Source organism: Sarcophilus harrisii, chromosome 4, assembly GCF_902635505.1.
Source record: "Sarcophilus harrisii chromosome 4, mSarHar1.11, whole genome shotgun sequence".
In the NCBI taxonomy this organism is placed as follows: Eukaryota; Metazoa; Chordata; class Mammalia; order Dasyuromorphia; family Dasyuridae; genus Sarcophilus; species Sarcophilus harrisii.
The window spans coordinates 3,123,234-3,144,158 of NC_045429.1; the positions used below are offsets into that span (position 1 = coordinate 3,123,234).

The 20,925-nt window shown below is 37.2% G+C and overlaps 1 protein-coding gene across 1 annotated transcript in view; it reads right to left on the minus strand.

Moving 5' to 3' along the window:
- The window catches only part of TNNI3K (TNNI3 interacting kinase), a 285,034-nt gene that overhangs the window by 178,504 nt on the left and 85,605 nt on the right, over positions 1-20,925 (minus strand). The window contains exons 15-16 of the mRNA XM_031968361.1: positions 12,444-12,538; positions 11,926-12,075 (exon numbers count right to left, since the gene is read on the minus strand). Coding sequence (XP_031824221.1) covers positions 11,926-12,075; positions 12,444-12,538 — 245 coding nt within the window. The remainder of the gene's footprint in view (positions 1-11,925; positions 12,076-12,443; positions 12,539-20,925) is intronic.

The following is a 20,925-nucleotide window of genomic DNA, read 5'->3' on the forward strand; positions in this document are numbered from 1 at the left end:
TCTTGCATAAAAGAACCAATCCCATGTGCAGCCATCCAAGATCACTCCAGTAGAGTCTCCCACTCTCAAATCCAGCAGGGTCTCATGGAAAGACAAGCTGGGCATCTCTCCAGCCTTTGCTCTTCCAAATCATCAAACAGGAGAGTGCCCAGCAAGTCAGATTGCCCATCCATGTCTGATTTCTTGAGCTCCTGCCTCATTGACCAAAGGGTCATTGCAGGACCACAGATTTAGAGATGAAAGGGTCCTTTGAGGGCATCGAGTCTAAGACCTTATATTTGAGAAAAGAGGATCAACCAGCTTCAGGGAGCTGGGAGGCACAAAGGGGCCACAGGATCCCAACTCTTCCTTTCCACATATGAAGAAATTATGGCAGAGAGAAATGGAGTGACTTGTTTGGACCATCCAGCTTCCAAGTGTCTGAGGCACTCCAAGTCCACGAGCCACAAGACATTGTTACTTTTCTTTTCTTCTCTCCCTTTGGCCACCCGTGGAAGCGCTTTTGGCTAGTCCAAGAGGCCCCTTGATGCTGGTTCAGTGTCTGCAAGTGAATTCTTGACTTGCTGGGTTCTTGCTGCAACCTCAAAGCACAGCTCTGGAGAATACTACAAAGAAAGATATTTCCTCAAACTCTCTCTGCTCCACTGCACCACTCAGGGTTTTTTGTTTTTAGCTTTTGAGGCGCTGGTTGGTTGGGTCTTTATTCTTGAAGAGGAACAAAGTAACATCACTATGTGAGAGCCAAGTTATAATGTGTCCAACTGTGGCTGATCAGACCACGAGGAACTCAGAAGGCTCTGCCACAGCCTGGGCAAAAATAGTCCATGTGAATCCCCTGAATTTGCACATCTTGTATTTCTTTTGAGCTGATGAGGGCACCACATGCTGGGTGGTCCTCGTGCCAGGGTGTCCCAGGCAATCAACTCCAAAATTCTTGATATTTTAAGAGAGTCCTTGTATGGCTTTTTCTGACCATCATGTGAGTACTTGCCCTGTGCGAGTTCTGTATATAATTGTTTTTTGGCAAGCATACATTTGGCATTCAAACAATATGGCCAGCTCAAAGGAATTGGGCTCTCTGCAGTAGAGTCGGGATGCTCAGCAGTTTAGTTTGAGAAAGGGCTTCAGTGTCTGGTATTTCATCCTGCCAAGTGATCTTCAGAATCTTCCTAAGACAATTCAAATGGAAGCGATTCAGTTTCCTGGCTTGGTGCTGGTGGACTGTCCGGGTTTCATAGGCGTACAACAATGAGATCAGCACAATGGCTCTGGAGACCTTCAGTCTGGGAGTCAGCCTAATTCCTTTTTTCTCCCATACTTTTCTTCATAATCTCCCAAACACTGAGCTAGATCTGACAACACGTGTGTCAATCTTATTATCAATGTGGACATCCCTGGAAAATATACTGCCAAGGCAAGTGAACTTACTACATTCAGAACTTCTCCATTTGCTCTAACTGGTGGTTCCACATATGGATGGTATGGCACTTGATGGAGGACCAGTGTTTTCTTGGTGTTAATTGGCCAAAATTAGCACAAGAAGCAGAGAACTGGTCCATACTTTGTTGCATCTCAGCTTCAGAGGCTGCATTAAGGGCACAATCATCTGCAAACAAAAATCCTTCACCAATACTTTAGTCTTGGCTTGCAGCCTTTTCAAGTTGAACATCAGTGTGATAGCTGACATTAATGTTGTGTTCATCCTCATTAAAGGTGCTGGACAATATGGCTGAAAACGTCATGCTAAAAGGCATGAAAGCCTTGTTTCGCTCCATGGGTTCCTGGGAAAGTGCAAGGACATCATCTATTATCTAAAAACTGGGCAAGCATGCCATCATGAAAGTGGTGTACAATACTGAAGAACTCTTCTGGGCAACTAAATCTTGACATAATTTTCCATAAACCCTTGTGTCTGACAGCATCAAAGGCCTTGGTCAGATCTATACATGTTGTCTACAGATGTCTGCTCTGCCCATGGCATTTCTCCTGGAGTTGGTGGGCAGCAAACACCATATTGTCTGTACCTCAGTCCTTCCTAAAATTACACTGGCTCTTAGATAGATAACCATCTCCCCAGATCAGCCTATTAAGGAGGACTTTGTTAAGAATCTTGCCAACAGTGACTGAGAGATCCCCCTGTGATTGTAACAGGAAAATCTATAGCTTTTACCTTTATAGAGACAGAATAGAGGCATCCTTGAACACCTGGGACATAACCTCTTGACATTATAATCTGGAAAATTTCAGTCAGCTTTTTTATGAACAATGAACCCCCCCGCCCCCCCATCTTGTAAATCTACATGAAAAGAACCTATTTGCCTCAAAATCTCTTCTTCAGTTTGAAATTCAGCTAGGGGGGAATTGACTTCAACCTGAAATAAATGATCAATGGCTTCTGCAGTGATTGATGATAGTCTGCTGAGAATATTATGGAAGTGTTCAGTCCAGCTCTCTGGGATCATGCCCTTATCACTAATCAATGTAGCTCCGTCTGCACTGAATAATTGAGATGCACCACAGGGCTTTTCCCCATAAATAGCCTTGAGGGCATGATAAAAGCATTTTGAATTGATACTATCAGTGTAAAATTGAATTTCATCCATCTTTTTTAAACTAAGTCAAGAATACTGGATCTTTCTATGCTTTGCTTGGACTTGACTTCTGAAAGAATTAAATATAACCTTCTTAAAGATGGATGAACTATCCTGCTGATAAACCCTGTGGAGTTCTCATTTTTCATTTAACAGTTTCTGAATTTCCCCATCATTTTCATCAAACCGGTCTTGATGTTTGTAAGTGGCCTGACTCTGATGATCAAATGCAGTGCTATATACTGCCCACTCCTTTTCTGCTCTATTCTTAGCAACCATGTGTGAAGTTAACTTTCCCTCCAAGGTAGCAAAAAACTGTTCCCTCTCAGAGAAGCAAGCTAATCTGTTGACATCAATTCTTCTTCTATTCCTTTTGTCTTGGGTCTGCCACTTTTGTTGAATGTGAATACTTATGATGGAGAGGATAAATCTGTGATCAGTCCAGCACTCTGCACCACACGTTGCCTTTATCACTTTCACATCCTGTTTCTTTTCTTTACAATCACATAGTATGATAAATGCCAGTGTTTGCTGTGAGGGGGCATCCATGAAGTTTTATTGCATTTAGGTAAATAGAAGGCAGTATTAATGATGAGGAGGTCATGGATTAATTGCATAAGTCTTCAGTAGTAAGTGGCTGGTATTGTTTCCAACTCCATTCCTCTCAACGACTTCCTGCCATGCCTGATAGTTGGAGCCTACGCTAGCATTAAAGTCACCCAGAATTATGTTTGCCTTTTTTGGCACATTGATGACAAAGGTCTCCAGGTCATCAAAATTTTTTTTCTTTGACTCATCAAGGCTTGTCCTGGTGGGATCAGTGGTATTGATGATGGTGGTGTGGCATTTCCTGCAAGTGGTAATCTCTCTTTGCTTTCTCCTCTGGGTAACAGAGTTTACCACATATACTAAAAACCTTTGCTGAATTGAATTGGATTTTGTAATACTCATTCACAATCTTCCATAAGTTCTTTCCCTAAGGAATGCACTTGGGTCCAATGGTAGTAGCCCTCTGACTTTTTTTTATATATATTTTAATGGATGTCAGAGTAGAATATGGTTTTTCTCACAATTGGTGCCAACTCAGCACATTATGGATTTTTTTTCTTTTTTGCTAATCATACATTCACAGAGCAATCTTTTTTATGTGAACTTTGGCACTCAGGCTGTCATAAAATACACGCAAAAGATTTTTGAGCCCTCTATGCATTGTTCTTTTGCTCTCTGGGTCTCTGCTCTTGAGAGCATTTCATGACTCACTTGTCAAGAACTCAAGATTTGGAGATGGCCAGAATTTAAAGACTGTTTTGGGTGCTTACTTGCTGAATTATCCTAGCCAAGTCACCAGAGCTTTGTGTCTCACTTTCTTCACCTATAAAATAGGTGAGTTGAATTCAGTGGCTTTGAAGGTTCATTCTAGCTTTAAATCCATAATCCTCTTGTTAAAATGAAGAAGTACATTTCCCCTGTGAGCTGGAACATCTGAATGGGGAAGTAGACGTAGTACTGGGGCTAGAAAGACTTGAGTTCAATATGAGGCCTCTAGCCATAGGTCTGTCACCTTATTTGAGTCACCCAATGTCTCATAATACCTCAGTTTCCCCTTTTGCAAAAAGGGATGATAATATCTCACAGAATTCTTGTAAGATTCATATGATCATAGGAACACAGGAAGGAAGAAAAGAGAAAACAAAGGAAGAAAAATAGAAAGGAAGAAAGAAAGGAAAAAAGAAAAAGAAGAAAAGAAGAAGAAAGAAAAGAGTCTGGGTCTTCCTTATACCGAGTCCTGCTCTCTGGAGCCTGGGTCCTCCTCATGCTCAGACTTTGAGCCCGGGTCCTCTTCATGCCCAGGCTTGCTCTCTCGAACCCCAGGTTCGTCACGCTGTACATTCTCCAGGCCAATCTGCCTCTCCCCTCCCTACCTTGGTTCCATCCACACCCTCCACTTCTCTTGGCAGGGGCTGTGGTTCAAGCTCATGTCTGTAGGACTCCATCTCTTTTCCAGAATATACCGGGGACTCTCACTATAAATAATTCCCACCATGCTACACCTGTCAGAAGGGATGAAGAAAGCATATCTTGTGATGCAGGACTCTTGAATTTTATTGTTTTTGTTCCCTTACTTAGTAATTCTCCACCTCCATCTCCCTGTCACTGTGAATTAGAGAGCCTCTGCTGTGCACCAGTACTGTATTTGGGATAATTAGATATTGGGATGGGGAATTCAGCAAAATTACTTTAACTGAGGCCAGAATGGAGGCAAATGCGGAGTTTTTCGTTCTGCTTTGGGTTTGGGCGATTTTCTGCCCTTAATTCGCCTGGTTTGTGGGAGCAGTTTTCATTGTGAGCCCTGTCTTTTTCCAAATCTCCCTGGCAGACAAAGTGTATTGAGCTGTGGGCTTGCTTCTAATTGGCCGGGATCTTTTCAATTCGGCAGCTTCATCTTTAATGCAATGGATGGAAGATTACGTGAAAGTCTTTGCAATGGGTTTTCCATATTGGTGATCAGGGTCAGGGATTTGAACATAAGCAGGCTTCTGGCTATTTCTTCTGGCCAATTTAAATTGATTCATACAAGTCTTTTGGACCCCCAGGGAAAGGGGAGACTAAATCCTAGGGAGGGAGACAGTTATCTCTATACTTTCAGATGGAATAGTAGAAAAGAAAAAGGAGAGAGGGGGTGGGGAGTCTGAGAAGGAAAATGCTTTGGACGTTATAAAATAGGAGATCTTGGGAGGTTGACAAAGGCATATTGAAACTTTAACCTATAGGACTCTCCTTTGAATCAAGGTCACTGGGGAAATGATTTCCAGGAATTACATTGAGCTGTTTAGGTTAACAGAGCTATAGAAACATAAAGCATTATTAATATCTGATGCTACAGTGAGCCTTGGGGGAACTAAACTATTCTTTGGGGCACAGAAACTGAAATTAACTCTTCCAGGGCCCTGGGGCATCACTGAGACATTCAGCAAAAAAAAAGGGGGAAAATGGCCAAATGGGATTAGTGCAGTACCTGGCACATAATAAATGCTTATAAAAAAATAAGCAAAAATGAAAAAAAAACATTCATTTATTCATTCCTTTATTGGTATCCTGCTTAGGCTTCTGCCTCTTACAGTATTAATAGGGATAGTTTGAAAAAAAAAAAGAACAGTGTACTCCAAAATGTTAACCTCTAAAGAGGTGGGTTATTTTCCTAAATATTCCTTGGTCAATTGTAGATCCACTGATCCAAGGATTTCTCTATTAAATTTATTTAGATTTTCAAATTATATGAACTCCTGGTCACCTAAAGAAAGAATTTGACCAAAGGTAAGGAAAGCGTTTTGGAAAACATATCTTTCTCTTTTCAAAGGTGAGGCATTTACTTTGAAGCAGAGCATTATTGTTATTATTCTACTTATTCATGGAGCTCCATCAGAATCAGACTCAGCCATGCAGAAGGGAAGGGCTCTTGAAATCATGATGATATTTTAATGGTCTCAGAGACACCCTTTTGAGGACTCCTGACTATTACCTTTCCACCTTTTCTAAAAAATCTAGCCACCACCAATCCCAGCTGGAGCAAATCCAGTACTCATGGCTTCTTGGTTTTGTTTTTCAACTACACACATTTCAAAGGTTGTAAGTAGAATGAAAGTGTGTGTGTGTGTGTGTGTGTGTGTGTGTGTGTGTGTGTGTATAAAGCTTTAACAAAAGAATCTCGGCTTTCCAAAAAAAAATTCCTGGCCCAATGGCTCCTCCCACTGACACTCAGATTTCTAATTTTCCTCTACTCCTCACTTTTGCACAGGCCCTTTCCCCATACCTTTAATGCCCACTTTTCCTAATTTTGACTCTTAGAATCCTTAACTCCTTTCAAGAATCAGCTCTGGTGTTATTTCCCCAAAGCTTTCCTCTCCCATCTCCTATTACTTTGCATTTATGTTTATAGGTCCTTTCTCCATGCACCCCCCTAGAATGTGGGCTCCTTGAAGGTAAGAGATAGTTTGTCTCCCCAGCATTGGCCCTGTATGTCCTGGAATATGAGAAGTGTTTAAGGGACTTGATTTGGAATCATCCCCATCTGCAAGTGCTCCAGTTAGATTCATCTAGTAAAGGAAAAGTTTGTCCTTCCTAATGGGACACTGTTTAGTGTGCCAGGGAGAGGGAGGAAGAGAGTTTAATGTCTGAGCTTTGTCCAATAAGTCAAGAGAATGGTGACTCTCACTTACATAATACTTTACAATTTTACAGAATATTTGTCTCCAAACAACCCCAGCAGGTAGTTTCGTGGCTCTTATTTTTGGACACTGCTTTAAATGTGGTCTCATCACTGCATTTTCCCACCACTAAGCAACTGACCGCCTTCATGTATTATTATCCTGAGAAGTTCTTATGCTGCTCTTTGCACAAATCCTAAAATAGTCTTTGGAGTCTTGTCACCCAGTAGGCAGGTTATGCCTTTCAGCTTGGGGCATCTACCAGTTTGATAAATAGGTGTTTTTCCAAGTCATATTGAAATGTCAAACACATGTCCCTGTTCCACTCCCCTGGAGACCTTCCAATGGGATGTTGAGCCATTAATGAGGATTCTTTGGGTTTTGTCATTCAGCTGATTTCAAATCCTTCCACTTAATCTGTAAACTGCCAAACTTCTACATTTTGTCCACAAAATTATATGAACAAATTTTAAAGCTAAGTAAAATCTTGCAGCTACATCCATAGCATTCCTCGGATTTGCAAAGCTTATGGGGGCAGGGACTAGATATGGATCCAGTCACTAATATAGAGAGTTCCTGAATGAGAAAGCAGTTCTCATTCACATTTTATCTGTCTTATATACCAAGAGATTTGCCTAGAACCTAATAAAGTAAGTCACGTTTCATGGTGTGTCTGAGGTGGACTTGAATTCAGATCTCCCTAGCTTCATGTGGTTCTCTAGACATTACATCACATTCAATGGAAAATGATTCGTCCAGTAATCTTATTCTGATAGGATCATGGTGAGCATTTGCATTCATCTTCTATAGAATAATATTTAACATTTGTTCAGTGCTATACGATTTGCAAAGGCTTTACATGTTCTCATTGACCAGCTTTTCTCATCTGTATATATCTTAAACTTCTGCATTGGTTGGCGAGTCGTTGCACATCTTTCTTGATCCCTTTGGACACTTCCCCCTTTTCCTCATCATAAAAAATTACTCCTCACTGAGTCTGCAGAGTTTCATGCATGAGGACTTTCCATTCCTCTAGGACCCCTTCTTCCTTTGAATTGCAGTCTATGTGATCCTACAGATCCTTTCTCTGAGCCCTCTGCCAACCTTTTTCCCGTTTAAGATCTGCAGATTCTGCTTGGTCTCTCTCTCCTCTATCCCATCTCCCAAGTGCTCATTACTTGGCAAGTTTCTCATCATTACCATGTCATACACAAGATCCTCTTTATTTACGAAAAACAGAAACAGAAGAAAAAGTCTCATTTTTGTTTTTTCCACCTTTTGAAGGCTACAACTCTCAGTAAAGCAAAGCAAGTTGTTATACCTTTATTAAATGGCTGCTCTGTGCCAGACACCAGACCAAGTGCTGGGGAGGCAAAGAAGTGCAAAAAAAAAATGAAAACACAGCAAACAGCCCTTGGTCTCCTGGAGCTCTGAGCTAATACAGGAGCCACATCGTGAAGGCTTGCCATGACAAGACTTGGCAACTGATTAGCTATGCACTCCCACCCTGCAAGCAGCCATGTCTAAACACGATCCAGACGGGAGAGATCAGGCACTAGGCAGGATTAAGAAAGGCTTTTTGTAGAATCCAGGATTGTAGCTGGGACCCAAAGGAAGCCGGGCTTTGGAGATGAGTGAAGGTAACTACTCTGCATTCTCTACCTGACTTCTGGATAACTGAATTTCCCAATTGTTCTAGATCCAGGCTTGCCATCTGTTCCCAGAACTCCTTTATTCCCTCCTTCTGTCTACATGGTCTTTGGTATTTTCTGATAGCAATACAAAGTTCCCATTTCTGTTTCCATTGGTTCTTAGCTAATTTCCTTATATGTGGGTATCTTCTCAAAATTCAAGGCCGTCTTTCCTGCTTCCCCTTTTAACCATTTTCTTTCTATTTTGATAGGATGCAGCCTTTCAGAATTGTAATGACAAAAGTTAAGACTATATTTTTCAAAGTGCTCTAAATAGATCATCTGTATTGACCATCCATAGAATGAACTTCCTTGCTGATCTCTTCCTCCTGGATCTTTTGCTTTCCCTTAAGATTCACCTCAAGATCCATTTCCTTTTGAAAGTTTTTCCTAGTCTCTGTGCATTAGCCACCTGTCCCCCAAGATGATAATGTATTTGTTTTGTGTTTTATTTATGCTTACAAATATATATCCTGGACCCCACCTCATACACTTATTTAGTAAGTTCTTAATAATGTTTGATAAATATTTGGTAAGTTCTAAACTGAATGACTGATTGTTTGGGCAGCGAAGTGGTTCAGTGGATAGAGAGCTTGGCCTGGAGTCAGGAAGACTTATCTTTCTGGGTTCAAATCTGGCCTCACACACATACTAGTTGTGTAACTTTGGACAAGTCACTTTAACTAGTTTACCTCAGTGTCCTCACCTGTAAATGAGTAAGAGGAGAAAGTAGCAAAGCACTCGAGTGTATTTGACAAGAACACCCCAAATGGGCTCACAAAGAGACAGACAAGATGGAAACGATTCAAGGACTGTTTAAGATTCATAACAACTTTTTTAGGTAAAGGGAATGTTATCCTCATTTCACAGATGAAGAAATGCCTCTAGGTGAGGCACAAAGCGATTGCTCAGAATCCCACAGTGGCAATGGCGGAGCTCCTGGCTCTTCAGTCCACTGTACCACAATGCCTGTTCTCACATTTTATACTTTCTGCAACATCTTCTTTTTTTTACTATACTATTGTTTAAATAAACTGTACCCATACAGATCTAAATCAACATTTCTCCAGCAAGCAAAACAAAATGGAACAATGGCATTTGATTTTGTTGCTTTTCTTTTCTTTGTGCTAAAACATATGTAAAATACCCCTCTAGGTACTTCTGGGTAAGAATATTTATTTCATTAAAATTCATAGGAATAATTAAAGGCTATTCTACACATTAGTTGAACAAATAAGGTGAAAAATATGGTATATATTTCATGGATCAGTAGGCAAGTCCACCAAGTCAAGGGATTTGCCCCAAAAATGTTAGAAGGCAGTAGAATCATTCATTACTTCACGAAATTAAGCAAATTCAAAATTTTTTTTCTGTATTCACTCCCACTCAACTAAAATCCAGGAAAGTGCACCACCATCTCTCCCAACCCCATGAAAAATTAAATACAGAATTAGGTTTTGGACAGAACTCGTCAATATTAGTGCTCTCTTTAAACAAACAGAAAACAAACTTATTTTTGACCCCAAATATCTCTAAAAAAATTTTATTTGAGAGATCATTTGTTACCCAAATATCTTCTGTTGTATTTCAGTGATCTATTCCTATAGAGAAGTTCTCTTTGAGTTGTCTCTGTCCCCTAAAATAACTAGAAATTACTTCATCAACATGTGCCAGCTGGGTATATGTGCACTGATGTGCTGCCTCCTTTAGGACTAAAACAAAAGGATTGACACTTCTTGAGGGCAGCAGCTCTTTCCTATTTGTTTTTGGGTTCTGGAGCTTAATACTATACCATGTATGGATATAATCAGCTATGCTTTTGTATCATCTCATTAAGGATCACTTTGCTTTTGATTTGGAGAAGCATAATGTGGAGGGGAGAGCTCTACACAAATAGTCAGGAAGATCTGGATTTGATCCTTCCCCAGAGAATTACTAGGAATATAACCTTGACTAACCTGTGCCTTAGATTCCTTCTGTGTAAAATGAGGGGGCTGAACTTGATGACATCTAATGTTTCATCCAATTCTGGATCCCATGACATATTATTGCCTATTATTATCCATACAAGCTCCATGGAGTCATAGAAAGAGGGTTGGTCTTGAGGGCTTGGGGAATGGTTCCAATGCTCCTCAGTTCTGTGACACAGATCTGTGTCAGCTAAACCTCAGTGTCCCTTTCTGTAAAATGTGGATAATAATGTCTATTCTACATAATCTGCAAAAAGGACAATTTATGCTGGTTTTCAGCTAAATCTTCCTAATCATTATAGCTATATTGAAGGGGATTGGACAGTCTTGGGGTAATTGATTCCCCCTCAATGTAGGGATTCCAGCTGAACTGGATGGCCACTGATTGGGAATGTTTTTTTGGGAATTCTTATTCGGGTATGAGTTAACTTCAAGAACTATTGAGGTTATTTCTATCACTGCACTGGGAAGGCTGTGTAAAAAGCATTTTATAAACTTTAAAGCATTAAATACAAGGGAGCTGTTATTGATTTATCAACAACAGTACACATGGCCTTGTCACCTCTGTCTTTCCAAAAGAAACCAGCATTTGTCCCTTTCTATTTGAAAGATGGAATTATGGAGTGTGGTCTTGAGCTGTTTGTGATTCAATGGAGGCATTTTGTGTTTTATCGAGTTTGTATTCAAAGACTTAGGCAATAAATAGCTGCCCCCTTGCTTTTCTCTTTGTCTGCTACATTTTGAGATCTTTTTATATTTCTATGTTCACATCTGCCTTCCTTTCCTGCTCTGTAATGTCTGTTCCCCAACAGTAGCCCTCATTCATCAAATTTAACAGATCACTCCTGGCTTTTACTCCTGTCTTCTTACCAACAGAGAATCACAGAGTGGGAGAGATTCAATTTGTCTCGTAAAAAGAAATTTTTGATAACAGATGGAATGTTCATCCATTCTTTCCTCAAATACTTCCTTGGGGAGGGAAACTCCTTTTCCACAAGGAAGTCTTTCCGACTTAGAACATAAATTGTTTAGGATGTTATTCATTTGTTTGTTTTCTGCTCGTATCATGTCTACATTTGCCCTCTCTGCAATATCTTTCTATTGTTATGTAGGTCCCTCCAGAGTTTTGCTCTCTGGTACCAACAAGAAAAAAATCAGGCATCATTTTTCCATGTCAGGACATGGAGAATTTCCTGTCCTCTATAAGTCCTTACCTACCCCCCTTCACAATAATTGAGTCTTTGATTTAAAAGTAGCCCTCATAGATTTCTTCTCTCAGTTAAGGGATGACTTCCCCAGCGACAGTCCCCTTGACTCTGATTGAAATCCCCAGAGGCCCTCCTATGATTCTGTGAGAGGCCATGAGGAAGTACAAGTGATTGAAGCAAAGGAGCCAGCCAGGTATTGCCATAATCTATGCATGTACTTCAAAACATTGCTTTAAGAAACAGGATGATTTAAAAAATACCTTTTTCATAAGCCCACATCAAACAAGTCTGCTCATCTTTTTCACCACTTGACCTGCTGGGATCACAGGCTACCAGATTCATATCTGCTCCATTATCCAGTAAGAACTGCACCAGGCGGATGTGTCCATGGTAGCAAGCAGAGTGTAATCCTACAGGGTGGGGAGGAGGGAGGGAAAAGCAAAAGAGCCAAACATCAACCTCTGGCTGCCACAAAGACAATTGTTGCCCTGTAATAGGATTGTAGCAAGAGCTATAAAGTGAGAATTGATTTCTTTGATAAAGAATCCATCCTATTATGGGGCCAAAGCTCCAATGTCATAAGCAGACACTGTTTGCTCTGACAGCCAATCCACTTCTTTGCTTCGCTGTAATTCCTAGATATGGACTGTAATTACCACCAACTCAACTTAGCAGCTTTAGGAAAAGTCTAAAAGGAAGACTTCCAGACGGGCTCATTTCTCTGAATTTGACAAGCGACAGCAAAGGGAGATAACTTTCAATCATATCACGCTCTTACCAGTGTGTCCATCTCTTCCTTGATGATTGATGCTTAGGATGTTTTGGTCGAGAAGAAATTTAACGAGTTCGATACTTTTGCCGTATGTACAAGCACTGTGAAAACACAAGACACTGGGAATGAGTGTTGTGTTTGTTCAAATGGAAGTTCCCAATTCTTCTGGGATGTGGATAGGATAGATGGAATATAGTGACCCATCAACCGTCTCTCTGGAAGCTAACTAAAAGGCTCTATGAAAACTACACCAAGATTATATTAAATGCTTCAGTGGCCATATCCCAGAGCTGAATCCCATTGAAGCTGCAGTTCATTAAAAATAAACTCTTAATTTTTCCTCATGCAAATTGTCTTCTAGCCCTGGTTCCCCATCTTGAGCATATGTAGGTTTTTTTTTTTAATGTGTATAACTTTAATCCATATGAAACTTCACCTTCTTAGATTAGGTCCATTGTCTATCCTATTAGTAAATTTTTGAATCCTGACTCTTAAACTAACATGTCCAATTTGGTATGTACAGCTTTAATAGACTCATCTAAGCTACTGATAAAAGGAAGAGCACCAGAGTTTCGGGTCTGGTCATTAGGGAACACTCCTCAAGAATTGCATGAATACATGAGGTGAGTAGTTTTATGATTTGGGGAATAAGTGCTGAAAGAAGGAAGTTTAATTTTAATATGAGGAAGATCTTCCTAAAATTAGGGCTTTCAAAAAGTGGAATGGCTTGCATCAAGAGGGAACAAGATCTCTTGTCTTGAAGGTCTTCCAACAAACACCAGAGGATCACTTGTTAGGTATACTGTCTGGGGATTTTTGTTATTCAGAATTTGAACTAGATGGCTTTTGAAGTCCTTTGGAAATCTGACATTCTGTGATTTAGGACAAAATCATTCAACTAGCTCTAGATGCATTAGTTTTATCATGTGATGCATATCTTTCCATCTTGTTCTGGGCACCATTTTTTTGACAAGACATTGACAGAATTAAGTGCATTTATGGGAAGAACATATTAGGGAGAGGACTAAAGATGATTTCAAATAAGGATCATTTGAAGAATTTAGGGATGTTTAGCCAAGAGAAGACTTATCTTAGATGTGGTGTGTGTGTGTGTGTGTGTGTGTGTGTGTGTGTGTGTGTGAATCCATGATGATTACCTTCAAATATTTGAGTTCCATCCTGTGGAATCAGTTGGTCAATAAACATTTATTTAGCACCTGTCAACTACTCCTATAACTTTGCCAAGAAAACTATAAAGAGATGAAAATGTTGAACATGAAAGAAAAACAACTGCACAATAATAAAAATTGGCCAGACACTGTGCTAATCATTGAGGATATCAATAAGAGCAAAGACGTTTCCTTTTGTCAGAGTTGACAATTTGGATGCAATGGGATAGTGTATGTGAGAAAACAAAAACAAAACCAAAAAATGAGCGTGCAAACAAGTTAGATTCAAGATAAATTAGAGATAATAAAAAAGAGTAAAGGCATTAGCATTAAGGAGATCAGAAAAGCCTTCTTGTAGAGGGTGAGAAGGAAATCAAGGACCCTAGGAAAAAGAGGAAAAGAATTCCATGTACAAGAGGCACCCAGTAAAATGCCGAGTTTAAAGAGGGTGTGCCTTATGCAGAGAAAAAGAAGAACAATGTTACTGGATCACTGAATAAGTGGAGGTGAGCAAGGTGTTTGTGAATGACTTTAAAAAAGCCAAATAGGAGTTACATTTGATCCTTAAGACATAGGGAGTCCCCAAATTTTTAAGTAGAAGGGATTTAGGAAAATCATTTTGATAGCTGACTGAAGGATGGACTGAAATGAGGAGAAAATTGAGGCAGAGAGTCCAGTTCTCATGTCCAGTTATAAGAGAATTAAGTCTATGCCATAGTAGAAGCAGTGTAAGAGGAAAAAGGGGAATATATTTCAGAAATGTTGCAAATATAAAATCAAGAGAACTTGGTGAGTTATTGGGGTATTGAGAGTGCAAGGTGTAGAGAGTTGGGAATGATCCCTAAATTGTGATTCTGAGTAACTGGGAGATGGCATCCTCAGCAATATGAGGAAAGTTAAGAGGAGGGAAGGGTTGTTTCTTTTTGTTTGTTTGTTTGTTTTTGGAGGGAATTCAGTTTTGAACATGCTGAATTTAAGATGTCCATGGGACACTGATTTTGAATTGTCTAATAGGGAGATGATAATGCAAAACTGGAGATTAGGAGAGAGGTTAGGGCTGGTTAATTCAATTGGAAAATCATCAGCATGGAGATAATAATTGAATTCATGGGGTCTGATGAGATCACTGAGTGAAATAGTAAAGAAGAAAAAGGAAAGAAGATTCAGGATAAATGGATTTAATCTTCTTATTCTGGTCCCAGGAGTAAAAGCTTTAAATAACAGCAAAATCAACTCTCCATTGAAATTCAGAAAATGTTCCTAATAATTAGAATTGTCCAAACTTGAATTGCCTGTACCCAGGTGCTGATGGATCACTCTTGATTAAAGTTCAGTGAAAGATGAATGTCTTGGGAATATTTCAGGGAGGAGTTATATTGAGGTATATGGACTAGATGACATCTGAGATGCTTCCAAATTGTGGGATTCCGTGAATCCCATTAGATTAAAAATTCCTCAAAAACAGGCACTGTCTTCTGCCCTTATTTTCATTCCCAGTGGCTGGCACATAACAATACAATAAATACTTATTATTGGACTATATGATTGGATTTTGTTACCTGTGAAACTAGATTGAGTGCATGCTTGTTCATGAGGATCTTTATAGATAGAAGAACAATATGTGACTGTTACTCTAACAGCCAAAGGATTCTTGTGCCACGGCTTCAGAAAAATACTGAAAGATTTATAGGATTTTCATACCAAGTGTTTCTTGACAAATTTATTCATATTCACGATTTTTTTCAAAGCAGGAAATCATTATAATAGTTTTTTAAAAAAAATATTTACTTTTTAGATACAGGATCTACCTGGATATTTGAAGTAAACTTCAAGGAAGTTCCTTAGAGTGGCAGGTTAACCCAAATTATTCAAGCCAGTTATCTTTTTTTCTGAATACATAGATAAATCTTCTCATCAGCAAATATGGAAACAGAATTTTCTTTAGGTGAGAATACTTGAAAATGTTCTTTCAGGGGATAATGAAGGTAGACTATAGACCTCACAAGCAGTGGTAATAATGTAGGTAAATCAATACACTTCCCTGGTCATCTGGCAAAATTATAACTAATTAATTTAGGAACAAAAAAACAAAAGAGATTTTTAAAAAAAAGATAATTCAAGGGAGGAGAGGAACACGTTGCTTAAGAATGAGCAGAAGCCCTGAAGAGAAATATTACTTTTGCTCACAAGAGCTCTTACAGCATTACTTCTAGTTCCAAGGGAGCAGAGACCCAGAGAAGGAGCATTAATTTCAAGCCCAGGGAACAGAAGTCCTTCATGAGTAAGGACCAGAATTTAGACCAGAAAAAAATGGTGATCATATTTTTTTCTCAGACCAACACTTTGGAAGCACTACAAACTTTCAGTCCTTAGAACTAGCTCTGAAAACCGCAATGCAAAAAATCCTGAAATTTGAGACAGCTTCCTTTCCAACCCTAATCCATTAATCAGATCAGAGCCAAATTTAAACATAAATTTCAAAATCAAGAAATCAGTTGGAAAAATAAGGAAATAGCAAACATGCACACACACACACAGAGCTACTATGGTGACAGGAAAAATCAAGATACAAATCCAGAATAAAATGAAATCAAAACGGCTTTTGATGCAAAGCATCAAAGAAAAATGTGATTGGGATACAAACCCCACAAGAATTCCTGGAAAAGATAAAATGATTTTCAAAATCAAAAATGAATGGTAGAGGAAAAAATAGGTAAATATAAAGGAAGAAAATTAGGGAAATATAATTAATATTTTGATAAAAGAATTGCAAAAATATGAAGAAAATAATATTTTGAAGAACAGACGTGGCCAAATGGAAAATGTGGTAAACAAAATTCACTGATGAAAATAACTCCTTAAAAGGCAGAATTAGATAATTGGGGAAAAGAGGTACCAAAACTCACTGAAGTAAACGATTCCTTAAAAATTGGACAAATGGAAGCTAATGACTTTATGAGACATTAAGAAAAAATAAAACAAATTCAAAAGAATGAAAAAAATTAGAAGAAAATATGATATATCTTGTGGGAAAAATTGATCTGGAAAATAGATTGATAAGAAATAATTTAAGAATTTAGTGGAAAACATGATCAAAGAAAAAGTCTAGACATATTTCAAGAAATCATCAAGGAAAACTGCTGATATCCTAAAAGCAGAGGGTAAAATAGAAATTAAAAGAATCCACCAAACACCAGCTGTAGGAGATTCTAAAATGAAAACTCCCAGGGGTATTATAACCAAATTTCAGAGATCCTAAGTCAAAGAGAAAATACTTCGGTAGTTGTGATAAAAAGAGATAAAGATAAATGGAGGAAGAGGATAGAGGTAAATGCATAGTTAATAATAAATGAATGTGAATTTGATGAACTCACTCATAAAATAGAAATGACTAGCAGAATGTTCTAAGACATTCTAAGACCAAAATTCAACATGTTTACAAAAAAATGCACTTGAAACAGAGCAACACAGAGAGTTAAAATAAGGGGTTGATGAAGAATCTACTATCCTTCATTTGAAAAAAAAAGTATGGCAAGAATAGTAAATATGATTTCAGGCTCAGCAATAAACAAAAATAGACCTAATTAAAAAGATATGCAGGGAAAGATATCTTGCTAAAATGAACCATATTACTTAGTTAGTAATGTAGAGTTAGTAAATATTACCAATGGAATAACATCCAAATTCTTAAAGGAAAACAAACAAATCACAGTGGGAAATAGCAAAACTATACTAGTGGGAGACCTCCATTTTCCCCTGTCAGAGCTAGATAAATCTAAGCATAAAGTAAATGAATAAGAAGTCAAAAAAAATGAAAAAGAATTGGAAACATTACATAAAATAGACCTCTGGAAAAATTGAAGGGAAAAGAAAGTAGTGTACCTTTTTCTAAGTTGTACATGGAAACCACAAAAAAATTACCATATATTGGGGCATAAACGTCTTACAATAAAATGCAGGAAAAACCAAAACTATTAAATGCACATTTTCCAGACCATAATGAAATAAAATTACATTTCTTTCTTTTTTTAAAAAAGTTTATTTTTTTTATTTAATAGCCTTAATAAAATTACATTTCAAAAAAGGCCATGGAAGCACAGCTTAAAAATTGATTGGAATATAAATAATCTGATTATAAAGAATGAATGACTCAAAAAAATCATAGAAACAAGCAGCAATTTTTTTTTAATTTATCATCTGAAAAAAATAAGGAAAAAGGAACAGAAAAGGAATACAAAACAAAACAAAGAAGAATTTCATTTAAAAAACAACATTATTAAATTTCAAAACATATACATCAAGAAAAGAGAGTAATGGAAGATCAATGAAGTGGGCATGCCACTCAGAAAAAACCTAGAAAAAAGAACAAATTTTAAATCCCCAATTAAACACTAAAACTGAAATTCTGAAAATAAAAATATTAATAAAAAAATGAAAGTTTTAAAAAGAACTAATCAATAAGACTAGTTTTATGAAAAAAAATCAATAAAATAGATAAACCATTGGTTAATTTAATCAAAAAGGAAGAAACAAGTGAACCAAATAACTAGGATCAAAAATAAAAAGATGAGAGCACCACAATGGCAATTAAATTAAAGAAATTATTAGGTTATTTTGTCCAACTTTATGCCACTAAAACTGAAATTCTAAGTGGAGTACATAGATATTTACAAAAACTATGAACTACTTAGTTTATCAGAAGAGGAAAATAATCTCATCTTAGAAAAATAAATTGAATAAGTCATAAATGAAAAAAATTCTCCATGACTAGATGATTTGGGAAAGAATTCTCTCAAACATTTAAGTAAACATACCCATGCTATATAAATTGGTTTTTTATAAATAGATTAAGAACTTCTAAAAAAATTAAAAAAATAAAAAAATATATAAAAAAGGAGAAGTTCTAACAAATTCCTTTTATGGCCCCCAAATGGTGCTGGTACCTAAATCAGGAAGAACCAAAAAAAAAAAAAAAAGAAAGCAAACTATTGACCAATTTCATTAATGAATGTTGATGCAAAAATTTTAAATAAAATATGAGCAAGGAGATTGCCGCATTATGTCACAAAGCTCATACACTATGAGCAGGTAGGAGTAACTCCAGAAATTTAGGGCTGATTTAATATTAGGAAAACTATCACATAATTGACAGTACTAATAACAAAACTAGCAAAAACCATATGATTATCTCAATAGCTGCAGAAATTGCATTTGATATAATGGTTATTGCTATTAAAAACACTAGAAAGCATAGGGATAAATGGAATTTTTCTAAAGATGATAGTTATTTCATCTATCTAAACCCATCAGCAAGCACTATCTGTAATGGGGATAAATTTTCCCCATCTGACTGGAGATAAGTAAGGATGTCCATTGTCACCACTATTATTCAATATTGTACTAGAAATGCTAGCTATAGCAATAACACAAGAAAAAGAAGTTCAAGGAACAAAATAAACAATGAGAAAATAAACCTCTCCCTTTTTGCAGATGATATGGTGATATGTTTAAAGAACCAAAGAGAAGCAGTTAAAGAATCAATTGAGAAAAGAACTTCAGCAAAGTTGCAGGATTATATAAATTTATATAAATAAATCCACATAAATCATCAACATTTTTATATGGTACCAACAAAATCCAGCAGCATGAGAAAAGAGCGAAATTCCACTTAAGATAACTTCAGATAATATAAAATAATTGAGCTTCTACCTGAGAAGAGAATCCCAGGAACTATATGAACAAAATACTTTTTATACAAATATAATCTGATCTAAATAACTAGAGAAATATTAATTATTTGTAGGTAGGCCAAACAATAAAATGAAAATGACAATTCTACCTAAATTAATTATCGTATTTATTCTATTCCAATCAAGCTACCAAAATTTATTTTATAGAGCCAGGAAAAAAAAATTAAATCATCTAGAGAAACAAAATGTCAAGAATAGCAAGGTAATGAATGAAGCAAAGTGGAAAGTGTTCCAGATTTCAAATGGTATTATAAAGTAGTAATCAGCAAAACAATCTGATACTGACTAAGAAACAGAATTGTGGATCAGTGTAATACATTAGGTACCTAACACACAGTTTTATATGAGCACAGTAATCTAGTGTTTGATAAACCCAAAGATTCAAGATAAAGATTCTCGGGAAAAATGGAAAGTAGTTTGGCAGAAACCAGGTGGTAACCAATTGCCCACACCATATGTTAGGATGAGGTCAAAATGGATAAATAATTTATACACTAATGGTATCATAAGTAAATTAAAGGAGCATGGGAAAATGTTATCTATCAGATCCATGGATAATAGAAGAGTTTATGAGCAACCAAGAAATAGAGAAGATAACTAAAAGTAAAATAATTTTTATTATATGAAATTTAAAAAGCTTTTGTACAAACAAAACAGAGTCAAAATTAGAAGGAAAACTGGAAATGGAGCAGAGTGAAAGGGGGAGGCATGATTGGCAAGTTACTCTGACAAAGGTCACATTTCTCAAATATCGAGAGCATTGAGCTAAATTTATAAAAATAAGAACTATTTTCCAGTTGCTAAATAGTTAAAAGAAATGATCAGACAATATCAGAAGAAACCAAAGCTATCAACAGTGATGTGAAAAAATGTTATCCCCTCCAGAGAGAACTAATAAACTTTGAATGAAGATTGAAGCATATTTTTTTTAAGTTTTATTTTTCTTCTTTTCTTTTTGCAACATGGTTAATATGGGAAATGTTTTTCATGGCTTCACATGTATAATTGACATCAAAATGTTTACCCTCTCAAGAAGGAGAAAGGAGTGGATGTGGGAAAGTATGGAATGTAATTTTTTTTAAAAAAAAAAGTGTTGATTTTTTTACATGTAACTGGGAAATATTTAATAAAATCAGTATCAAAAATACTCAATAGTCTCTACCTTCTCATTATCCAGTACCAGGTTATGTTGATGGAAAGGCCAGATATTACATGAGGAACACATACAGAAAAAATTGAGTTATACTATTGATTAAAAGTTCCCAATATTGAAATCATCCGTTTTTGCATTAGTTATAATGCTACAGAAAAAAAGATGCTTGTTCACTAGTCTTTATCTCCCAACATTAATGTAGAGGCAAGGAGCCATGGGTGTGTGGAGGAGGAGATTTTGAGAAGTGATCACTTCAAATCAGGACAGCTCTTCAATGTAGCATTCCAGGGTTTATGCAAAGGTGCTAACTAGGAAGTATAGGTGAAACAGAGCTGGACAGATAGTTATCAAATTTATAACTTTAAGAGAAAAAAAATCAAACACTGCTGGCCATTAAATGTCTGCCACCAATCAAC